We start from the raw sequence: 12,507 nt of genomic DNA on the forward strand, positions 1-12,507 counted from the left end.
TTTAATGATACCATCGAGAAACATTTAACACATGCGGAAGTGAGCGTGATAACTGCACGTACGAGACATTGTGCAATATATTTTTATTATACTACAGGTGGTACTTATTCAGCCTGTGCCGAATGTATCATGCAAATAGCGGACACAGATTTCAACATAATGCATGCCTTCCGCAAACATATAACTGACGCGTTTGGTAGGTTAGACGGTAAATACTGCTCGAATTGCAGACAGCCTATGTTTGTGTTGATTCCGTGTAATATGTGTCCAGTGTGCACACATTAAAGACTTTTAGTATAAAACTACATTATTACAACATGAATGACGATATCGTAGAAGATGCCATTTATGTTCTTAACAATGATGATGATTCCGAAAAACGAAATGTGCAGAGAATATCACCAGTGCAATTTCTACGTGATCGAGAACTCGGTATACGCGGAACGCATGAACGCACCGTAATACAGGAAGTTTACATACACGACCAATTTGTTCATAACTGGCCTCATCATATGAAGCACAAATTATATAGAGAGTTACTCAATTCGGTTGACACCGATGATAATGAATATGATATAGCAGAACAAATCGTAGAAAAGACTCAGGAATGCTGTTACCATCTCATTGAGATACCAGCAGGTGTTGGAAGGTATATCGAAGTGATAGCAATAACGTCCTACTTTGCTTATGATACTGAGAATCCCTATGTAGAGAAAATGCTGCGTACTTACCACGAATTTTCAAATCTTTTGAACAATGATGAGGATGAATACGTTCTGTCTGAGCAAGAGAAGGAGATACGTTTTTATATTCGATGTGAAAGACGAAGCAAGCTAATGCAGTTTGAAATTCAAGACAAATTTCGATTCTGCATTAGGTGCTACGAAACTACATGCGAGTGTCCTGTTGAAGATTGTATGGTGTTGTTTTAAAACAGTGATAAAAAGACAACAGTGATAAAAATGGAGAATAATTTCGAGCAAGTGGAACGCGAGCTGTTGGAGCAAGCAAATGGAGTCGCTAACTTGGGCGAGTGTTTTATGTGGTTGCAGCGATGCGACGAATTTATACAACAGCTTGAGGAACATAGCCGCATCAAGCGTCCTCGGCTTGCCGTCGGACAGAGACAATCGTTGGTTGCGAGGATCGCGCGACTCGAGAGTGAAAAAACATTATTACAAAGACGTTTTGTACATGTAGGCGGTAATTACGCGAGCACTAGTAATAACGCGAATAAACTCGTGTGGCGGGAAATAGATGCAGCGTTCGAGAATCGCATTCAGACAGGTGCAGTGATAAATACAAACTATATTGAACCGCGAACGTTTTTAGAAGACGCAGGCGGTATAGTGCTCGAGCGAGTGCGGGACGCTCTAGAGGAACACAACAGTGTGAAAGTAAACACTGCGTTTAATGGTGTGTTTGTAACGGGTGATAACCGTGAAAACAAAAGTATAAACACTAAAAATTGTGAATTATTTCAAATGTCAAATTTGGACGAGTGGTATGAGCGACGCGTTATCGAGCCCACATTAGCATCACTCGAAGAGTTTCAAGAACGTGATAGCGGGTGGGCGCTATCGCGAATTCTCAATTTGACTCTAAATATAAATAAGTATAATCCTCTACACGCAGGGTGTCACGTGACGTTACCGCGAGAAATAATAATGAAACGTGCGGTAGTGAACGTTAATTCAAAGGACAATGCATGCTTCGCGTGGTCAGTGGTCGCTGCGCTATACCCTGCCGAAAGAAATTCAGAAAGGGAGTCATCATATCCGCATTATACAACAGTTCTAAAGTTTAACGACATTGCGTTTCCCGTTACACTAAAGGATATAGGAAAATTTGAGAGTCTTAACAATGTATCGATCAACGTCTACGGGATCAAAAAGGAAATGGCGATGCTAAAGATTCTTCCGCTGCGACTCTCCAATGACAAGAAAGAGAAGCATGTCAATTTATTATACTTGCAAAATCTGCGCGAAGGCGGCGTGAGTCACTTTGCTTGGATAAAAAATCTGTCCCGTCTCGTTAGCTCCCAACTGAATAAAAAGGAGCACAAGAAATACATTTGTGATCGGTATGTATACTATATTCACATGCAAAAAAACTTTCATGATCTAGCAAAAAAGTAATTAAAATTTTTTAAATTTTTACAGGTGCTTGCACTATTTTTCGTCTTGCGAGAGGCTGCAATTACATGATGTGGACTGCCAGACGATGAACGACTGTGCTATCACACTGCCCGCTGAAGACAACAAATGGTTAAATTTTCAGAACGTAAACCACAAGGAACGAGTGCCCTTCGTTGTCTACGCAGACCTCGAGTGTGTGCTGCGGAAGACACAACACAATGCAGAGCAAGCGTCGTACACATATCAACAACACGAAGTATTCAGCATCGGATACTACGTGCGATGCTCTTACGACGACGCGTTATCTACGTATAGGTTTCGTCGCGATAAAGATTGCATCACGTGGTTCACGAAACAAATTGAAAAATTAGCGCATAATGTTAAAACTCGTTTATCCACTAATGTCCCCATGGAAACGTTATCGAAAGAACAATTGGAGGCATACCGTAGCACGACGCGGTGTCATATCTGCGATAAGCCATTTGCGCCAGACGATACGCGAGTGCGCGATCATTGTCACTTGACCGGTCGTTACCGCGGTCCAGCACATTCTCTTTGTAATCTAAATTATCGAAATGTATCATATATACCAATTATTTTTCATAATTTATCTGGATACGATTCACATTTCATTATTAAGGAAATAGCCACTGCGTTCAAAGGGAAGACCGACATACTCCCCATCACGAAAGAAAAGTACATTTCTTTCACAAAACATGTCATAGACACAGCCGATAAATTAAATCCACACAATTACATAAAACTACGGTTTATAGATTCATATAAATTTTTAAATACTAGTCTCGAAAAATTGGCATCGTTTCTAGGTAAAGAAAAATTAAAAATTGTACGTTCCAAATTTTTACACTTGTCTGACAAGAATTTCGATTTATTGACACGAAAAGGTGTATTTCCGTACGAGTACGTAGATTGCGTGGACAAGCTGCAGGACATATGTTTACCGCCGCGCGAATTATTTTTCAGTTCTCTGACCGGTGATACTGTATCCGAGAGCGATTACGCGCACGCCGAGAATGTCTGGGAGCGATTCTCCGTTCGAACGTTGGGTGAATACAGCGATCTATATTTGAAAACGGATGTGTTATTGTTAGCTGACATTTTTGAAAATTTTCGCGATAAATGCTTAGAAAGTTACGGTCTCGATCCAGCACATTATTACACTCTCCCCGGATACACGTGGGACGCTATGTTAAAATATACAAAAATTACTTTCGAACTGCTTACTGACATTGACATGGTAATGTTCATCGAACGCGGTATACGTGGTGGCCTCAGTCAATGTTCAGGCAGACATGCGCGAGCCAATAACAAGTACATGCAGACGTACGACCCATTGAAACCATCTTCATATCTTATGTACTTTGACGTCAATAATTTGTACGGATGGGCAATGTGTCAGCCACTGCCCTATGGAGAATTTCAATGGGTCGAAGATGTCTCTAATTTTGACGTGTGTGCGATCGCTCCTGATTCACCAACGGGATACATTCTCGAAGTTGATCTCGAGTATCCCCGAGACCTTCACGACGAGCACACTGACCTACCTTTCTGCCCGACACGCGATAAACCGCCAGGCAAGCGTGAATATAAACTTTTAGCGACCTTGTATGATAAGAAACGTTACGTCATTCACTACCGCAACATGCAGCAGTGCACGCGTCACGGTCTTCATATCGCGAAGATACACCGTGTGTTAAAATTCGCACAATCTCCATGGCTCTGTAAATATATAGAGTTAAACACACAATTCCGAACCATCGCTAAAAATGATTTCGAAAAAAATTTGTATAAACTCATGAACAACGCGGTGTTCGGTAAAACAATGGAGAATGTGCGCAATCATGTTGACGTTAAATTGTTGACGACATGGGCGGGGCGGTATGGTGCGGAGACAATGATCGCGAAACCAAATTTTCATAGTCAAAGTATTTTTGTAGAAAATTTAATCGCCGTTGAACTTAAAAAACTCGAGGTAAAATTATATAAGCCGATTTACGTAGGTATGTGTATCCTAGATATTTCTAAGACGTGTCTATATGAATTTCATCACGAATACATGCTACCTTTATATCGTGACAAATGTAGAGTCATGTACACCGACACTGACAGTCTCATATACCTCGTCGAGTGTGAGGATATTTACGAGACGATGAAACGCGATATCGCTAGGTTTGACACGAGCGATTATCCAGTCGATAACGCGTACGGTATGCCTCTTGAGAATGAAAAAGTTCCGGGTCTAATGAAAGATGAGAACAATGGTATAATAATGACTGAGTTCGTTGGACTTAGAGCAAAGATGTATGCGTTGAAGGTGGATGGAAAGAAAGATACGAAAAAGGCGAAAGGTGTCAAGAATAGTGTAGTAGCGCGAACCATAACGTTTGATGATTACACCCAGTGTTTGAGAGATGAGATCGAGATGACGCATCGCCAATCATGCATAAGATCCAAGATGCATGAAGTATACACGGTGTCCGAAACGAAAATTGCTTTGAGTCCGTACGACGATAAGAGATACCTTATACCCGATTCAGTTGAAACGTTACCATGGGGACATTATCGAATACCGCTATAATATTTTATATTTTATATACACATTTTATAATTTTACATTATAATTTCATTCATATTTTTATGTAAAAGTATTAATAAAGTACAAGTATTAATAATAAGAATGTATTAAGGATAATGGAAGGATGATAAAGAAATCTTGCATAATATAAAATTAATAATGTATTTTATGTTTATACGGTTACATTGTACTTTTATGTAAATATAATAAAAACAATTTTCATATGGATTAAATAACATTGCTTTTATGTATCCATGAATTATGCGCTCCATCGAATCCCAACCACTTGACATAAACCTCGTCTCCTTTTCTGCGTAATATTTTTTCAACAAGATACACGTCAGGATTTGCAGCACGCTGCAGCTCATATTCGTAGAATCCTCCAGCGACAGGTTTTCCACAGGAATCTTCCAGTACATATGTCGCAGGATTGGTACGCTGTACTTTGATAATTTTAAATATTTCCGTAGTCCAATTTGGTGTATAGCCCTTCTCAAAAACAGTTTTGAATTTGCTGACGCGCACCGAGTCACCTACTTTAAATCGCGCGGGTGCTGCAATTTTTATGTGACTGTACATAGTGGTTAAGAGTTTTTTAGCGATTGCAGGCGTAACATCGATGGGTCGCATGCCGATAGTTCGATGCTTTCGTACATTGTAATCTGACACGAGACGTGGCAGCAGATCAAGCCATCTATAATTTCCATTGAGTGTAAATTGTTTCCACATAACGTTCTTTAATGTGCGGTTAAAGCGTTCGACAACTGATGCTTTCATTATGGAGTACGTAGAATAATGTTTAATATCATGTTTTTTTAATAGTTTCTGCACGTTTGCGTTATAAAATTCCTTTCCTTTGTCTGTTTGAAAATTTTTCGGACATCTTTCATCTTTCCGAATTATCTTTGCAATCGCAATAGCAACTTCGCTACCACTCTTGGTCTTAAGCGGCACAGCCCATGCATGCTTGCTCAGCACGTCGATAACGGTGAGTATGTAGTGATAACCTCGGTTAAATCGCGTGTAAGGACGCATCTCAACCACGTCCGCCTGCCACAGGTCATCATATCCGCGAACTATGACATGTCTTCGAGGAAAATTTCTTCTCGCCGGAGCATGCAACTCCTCAACCAGCAATTGTTTCTCAGACATGTTTGGAGTATAATATGTAAATGACACATATATTCGATGTATTGACTTTTTTACTCTGCACGATGAGTCACCGCGTCGAGCTGTCTTTGAAACTCGTTTAACATATGAGCTGTAATTTCCACTCTACTTTGAAGTGTCTCAATCTTCCTCTCGATTTCATCCTGTCGATCCTTTAAAATTTTCACGGTCTGCTGCACGTATCGTTTATTGGCTGCATCAGTATCGTCTACAGGCAACGCTACACGTCGAATTTTGCGCGACTTTGCATCAAAATCAGTGGCAGTCATGCAAAGAGCGTTATCGCGCACGTAATTTCTGACTAATCCACTCCATTGGTAGTATGGTTCCGCACCACCTCTTCCAAGCGATGTTCCAAACTTGTTGATTGACATTTCGATGTTGACTAAATGGTTTGTTTCATGCAGTTTTAATTTATAATAAGACCAACCTCGCGAAGTTCTTCAATAATTGATAGAATCTCGTTGTCGTGAGCATTGTGCCCTGCCTGGTGTGAGGCCTCGAGCAATCGAAGGCGATCCACAAGCTCGTTGGGATCATCCCAATGAACATAATCGATTTTGTTATCATTTAATGTAATAGCGCTCGGTATACCTTGTCCAACTTTTACGTCTGTTACTAAAGGCACAATTATATTTTTATATTTAGACCCTTTGTTGCCCATTACTTGATTATGTGCAATATGCCCGCGCCTATATGCATTTGTTACCAATAGAATGTTTTTATAATTCTGCAGGTCATTATTCGTGTACATGTTGGGCATTTTCATGCAAATTAATTCGTACAGACCAGGTGTTCCCACATATATTTTACCATCTATGACTATGCTGTCATTCTTATGTATGTCGATGCGTTTATCGCCGAGCATCGTTCCAAAGTCGGTGAAATAAACTCCATAAACAGTATCTATTATGACTGGTTTTTTACCACTCAGAACAGCTCCCATATATTTTTGACCTAATGAACCATAGTGTGCGTGCAACTTTTCACGTCCTTCTCGCGTTTCCAACTGTTGTCGAATAGACGTCACAAGCGATTCATTGGCTGCGACTTCAAAAACGTCTTCGACAGAAGGTACATGACTGTACGATAAATCGCTATCATGTAATATTTGCGATGTTTCATTCAAATTAGTTGGTACAGTTTTTGATCGTCTCATTTTTTTAACAGGAGTAGAGGTCATTATAGAATTGTTAAGCGAAGCGTTTAATCGCTTTCGTTTCGGTTTTGGTTCTGAGTATTCGTCTTCCCCCGAAAAGAACGATTCATTCTTAATCGGATCTGATACATTACCAACGGTGTTTTCAACAATCAGTTTTAATGGTTCGACAATGGGCTTAAAGTGTCTCTCCAACGCCATCTCTTCTTGCACTTTACCCGCTTTCAAAGCGCGATATTTTTTGCGAATTGAATCACTCGTTTTCGCAATCTCTTTCACAATCTTCTCACGATTCATACTGTTATCTGTGTTATCCATGTTGAGAAACGCTACTTGGTCAACGTATCGAAAACAACTAACTGCTTTATGGTATTGCGAAGTCATTAAATCCTTTTCGATACCGTCCATTAGCGAGCGCACTATCCTTATCTATCACTAAAAATCCATACTTTTGTTGCCAACAAGTATGACATAAATTGCTAAAATCCTCGTAAGACATATCGGTATTTACATGATCGTTGTACGCATGTTTTAGATTAGTACCATCCTGCTTGAATAAAATTAGCAAATTCGCATTGTCGCGTATAAGATGTTTCGGTATCTTTGCATACGTCTGACAGAGATAGAAGCAGTCGACGTCCACGTGTCGCCCCATTGCAAAGTAGTCTCTTATCGTATCTTGCTTATCACACGTCACGTCATCAAAGATAAAAATGGAATTCGGAAACGCTTCACTCGGCTGAATGACATCACAGTTATTGGAGAATGCAAAATAACTAACTTCTTCAATCGGTGTCAATAAATTTTCCAAATATCGATATTTCGGTTGTTGTAATGATTTCGAGTACACATACACATTCTCAAAACGTACTCCATGCGGACTTTCCAACAAGCTTATTAATACGTTTGTCTTGCCACAATTTGACGGACCGCAAATTATACCGCGTATAGAACTCGGCAACATGTTTCCATGTCTCCGTATCTTTCGTTCGGACATTATCCTGTCATCGAAATTTGTTATTTTAATCGCTGGTGAATGTTGTACGAACCGTATATTTTTCCCCTCTCATAAGAACTGATAAAAATTATATTAAGACCGATCTATTTATAGAGACGCGCCGAGCAAAATTGCTCAGTATGTAAAATGTTTCTCATATTGTCACATCCCTCTGATATACTCGATTTGAGCGCCGAACAGTTAGAATTCGTATCGAAGCCTATTTTGCTACGCGTGTGTGGCAACTATATCGAACACGTGTGGGATAGGCTTCCGGAACATATAAAGACTGATCCAGAGGTTCAAAGCTATCGTCGTTGTTACGAGCATTATAATCAATCGTGGCAGCAGACGCACATCGACGGCCCCGCACCGTTGATAAAGAATTGTCGCGAATGCCAGCGGTAGGTCGCGGCTTGTTAAATCGTGCGATAAATGCGCTTCCTTTTGAACATTTTATACCTGGATATCAATTTTGCGGTCCGGGTACTAGGCTGAAAAAGCGATTGGCCAGAGGTGATCGGGGTATTAATCCGTTGGACGTGGCGTGTCGCGAACACGACATTGCGTACTCCCGGAGCAACGAACTCACCGACAGACACGCAGCTGACAATATACTCGCTGCGGAAGCGCGAAAACGCATTACAGCGAACGATTCGACTTTTGGAGAAAGAGCTGCTGCAGCAACCGTTTGGGCAGCTATGAAGACTAAGATGAAAATCGGTATGGGCTTGAAAAAGAAAAAAAGAGATAAAAAGAAAAAAAGAGATAAGAAGAAAAGAACGAGTAAACGAATACTTCCGGTAGCGAAACGCGGAGGTGTTTTACCCATTCTACCGCTATTGGGAGTTCTCGGGTCGTTGGTCGGCGGAGCGGCGGGAGTTGCGAAAGTTGTGAATGATAACAAGGCAGCGCAGCGTCAGCTGAAAGAATTGAAACGTCATAATCACGTCATGGAAGGTCATGGAGTTTATCTTGCTCCATACAAACGTGGACAAGGAGTTTTGATGAAAAGAAAAAAAAAAACGTCAAAAAGACGTTAAAAATGCCGAAAGGTGTAACTACCAACATACAATTATTACAGCTAGCAAAATGTATGCGCATTCCATACTTTAGAGGAATTTTTATGCGTACGGCATTACCAACGGCTGGAGCATATCGAAACGAGAGTGGTATTGTAAATTTAGATAATGCTGAAGGATCGGGTACACACTGGGTGGCATAAGCAAAGAGGAGAGATCGCGCTATATACTTTGATAGTTTCGGCAATCTTAGACCGCCGAAAGAACTGGTGCAATATTTAGATGTAAAGCGGATCGAGTACAATCACACGCCATACCAACGTTACGATCAAAGCAACTGCGGTCAACTGTGTTTGCGTTTTCTCCAAACAGTTAATAATCAATTTAAAGGCTAACATTGTGCAATTTAACTCAGTATTCGTTTCAATATGTCACTGACGTTTACGCTAACCGGCAAGAGTAGCATCCTCGCGGTAAGCTATTTTCCAGCCGTAGATTTGAGCGATGGCGATTACGAGCTCGGCCTCACAGATTTTGAAACATATTATACCATACCTAATGTAAATTCATCGAATAACAAATTTTACTATGACAAAGACGACAAGGAAATTATGATTCCGGAAGGATCGTATGAATTGCGTGATATAGATAGATATTTGAAACGCGCAATTTTACAATCTCATCCCGATGTTGCGGGAAAGAGGACGTTTCGCAAAGAAAATGAAGACGAGAGCGAATATCCGCTGGTGATTCGTGCTAACAATAATACAATGAAGAGCGAGATTATGTGTGCTTATCGGATAAATTTCATTAAACCTAACAACATCGGATCGCTGTTGGGATTTTCATCGCGTCGTATTCTTGAATCGCGATTGTGGCATGAATCGGATGCACCTATAAATATCATAAACGTAAATATTATTCGCATAGAATGTAACGTGACTGCAGGTGCGTACAGCAACGACAAGTGTGTACACACGATACACGAATTTTCACTGAGGGTGCCACCAGGATATAAGATATCGGAAACACCTGCACAGATCATTTACCTTCCAATCGTCGCACGGAGCATTACTGATTTGACGATTCGCATTGTGGATCAGAACGGTCAATTACTCGATTTTCGCGGAGAGGAGATTACCGTTAGATTACACGTACGAAGACGATAACGTGAGATGCTCGTGTTGAATGAGCAAGTGAAGGACACAATTTTTACACCAATCAAGAATATTCGACCGTGTGACATAAATTGTACGACAATTAAAAATATTCGATCGTCTGATAAAAAGAAACTCTCCGCGTCAAACGTTGAATTTTTAAAATCATTGGGATTCGTCGTACGAAATATCTAAGATGTCTAACATCTTGAACATTGGAGGCGAGCCGATCTTTGACGACAACATCGTCAAGATTGAGACTCATACGTACAATCCATACGCCAACACCACTTTTGGATACAGCGATGAAATAAGGATACCCATACAACAGCAGGATTTATACACGTTACCATGTGAAAGTTTTCTCTACGTCGAAGGAAGATTGGTGATGAAGAAGAAAGACGATAAGGATAAAGATGAGATAAATCTCGGAAATAATTGCGTGGCGTTCATGTTTGATGAAATTCGATATGAACTCAACGGCGTGGAAATTGATCGCAACAGAAACGTTGGAATAACCAGCACTCTCAAGAACTATGTATCGTTGTCATATGACAAAGCAGTAATTATGCAGAATGCAGGATGGGAATTTTCGTATAACCTACCGGAAGGATACTTCAACTTTTGCGTACCGCTTAGTGTATTATTGGGCTTTTGCGAAGATTACAAACGCGTGATTGTTAACGCTCGTCACGAATTGATCTTGATACGAGCGCGCAACTATAACAATTCTATCGTCGGAAATTCTACGGCTCAACCGGAAATTGAATTGTTTAAAGTGCAGTGGCGAATGCCGCATGTTACGTTAAACGAAGTCAACAAATTATCATTGCTGCGAGCTTTGGAGAGTGGACAATGTCTAAGTATGAGTTTTCGCTCCTGGGATCTGTATGAGTACCCTTTGCTGCAGAGTACGACGAAACATTCATGGGCTGTTAAAACTGCAATTCAGCTCGAGAAACCGCGCTTCGTTATCTTCGCACTGCAGACTGGTCGAAAAAATATCATGTCACAAGATGTTACAATCTTTGACGACTGTAATTTGATCAACGTAAAACTTTATCTAAACTCCGAATTTTATCCGTATGACGATATGAATTTAGACTTTCGTAAATCTAGATATGCAATTCTGTATGACATGTATCGACGTTTTGGTAAATCTTATTATGGATATGAGTGTGAAACGCTGCTCAACGTAATCACATTCCTGGAAAAAGGACCTTTTGCGGTCATTGACTGTTCGCGACAAAACGAATCCGTCAAGAGTGCTACCGTAGATGTGCGCATAGAATTTAATTGCAAAGAAAATGTGCCCGCGAATACTACCGCTTATTGTCTCATTTTACATGATCGTGTAATTGAATATTGTCCGTTGTCCAACGTAGTGCGCAAAATCATGTAACATCAAACTGATAAAAACTGAGATATTTGGTATTAAAGTACAGTCTTGAAGAGTTACTCATAATGATCGTACCGACATTTGTGGATCTGCAAGGATTCATTGTCGATAAAAAATTTATCGTAAAGGAAGTGGCGGTACTGAGAAAAGGATTCGTTCTCACGCATTACATTTTTGCTAGCCCCATGCCATGGCGTGTTCTTACAAAATCCGACAAGTCTTGCGCTTCTTGGTTGATTGCATATCATCATGGATTGCAATGGAAAGACGGGATGATACCGTACAGCATGGCGAAACGTCTGATTACATCTGCAGTGTGTAATACGGAAGATGATGATGACAGAAAAACTATCGTATACGTTAAGGGACTTCAGAAACGAGAATGGTTGATAAACATACTCGATACCGATGATGGGATATATATCAAGACATTGGATGCGGATTACGACAACATTGAATCTTTAAATAATCTAGATGTTAGTAATACTATACGATGTGAAAAACATGTTAAGAATTGTGCTTTACAAAATGTATTTAAAATATATAACTGGTGGTCGCAACACCAAAATAATTGCGAAATTTTTTCAAAATAAAGAAAAATAAAACGCAATAAAATGTTTATTTCTACTTTTTCCTGTACATATAAGATATATAGATGTATGATGCAGTTTGATAACGGTTCGATAGCTGTACGATGCGGTTCAATAGCTGTATGATGCAGTTTGATAGCTGTACGATGCGGTTCAATAGCTGTATGATGCAGTTTGATAGCTGTACGATGCGGTTCAATAGCTGTACAATGCAGTTCAATAGCGGTTTAATAGTGGATCGATAGCTGTATAATACAGTTTGATAGCAGTTCTTTATCT

General features: G+C 40.1%; 2 protein-coding genes across 2 annotated transcripts; both read left to right on the top strand.

Annotated features, from left to right (window-relative positions):
* Positions 1-928: 928 nt before the first annotated feature.
* LOC118645668 lies at positions 929-4,881 on the top strand. The gene is made up of 2 exons (XM_036287265.1): positions 929-2,083; positions 2,163-4,881. The coding sequence occupies exons 1-2, from the start codon at positions 963-965 to the stop codon at positions 4,735-4,737; spliced, it is 3,696 nt and encodes a 1,231-aa protein (XP_036143158.1). The 5' UTR covers positions 929-962; the 3' UTR covers positions 4,738-4,881.
* Positions 4,882-10,435: 5,554 nt separating this feature from the next.
* On the top strand, positions 10,436-11,641 carry LOC118645750. Its single transcript, XM_036287456.1, has one exon. It carries the CDS (start codon positions 10,436-10,438, stop codon positions 11,639-11,641), a length of 1,206 nt encoding a protein of 401 aa, XP_036143349.1.
* Positions 11,642-12,507: the final 866 nt, after the last annotated feature.

Source organism: Monomorium pharaonis, chromosome 5 (genome assembly GCF_013373865.1).
Source record: "Monomorium pharaonis isolate MP-MQ-018 chromosome 5, ASM1337386v2, whole genome shotgun sequence".
NCBI classification, from domain to species: Eukaryota; Metazoa; Arthropoda; class Insecta; order Hymenoptera; family Formicidae; genus Monomorium; species Monomorium pharaonis.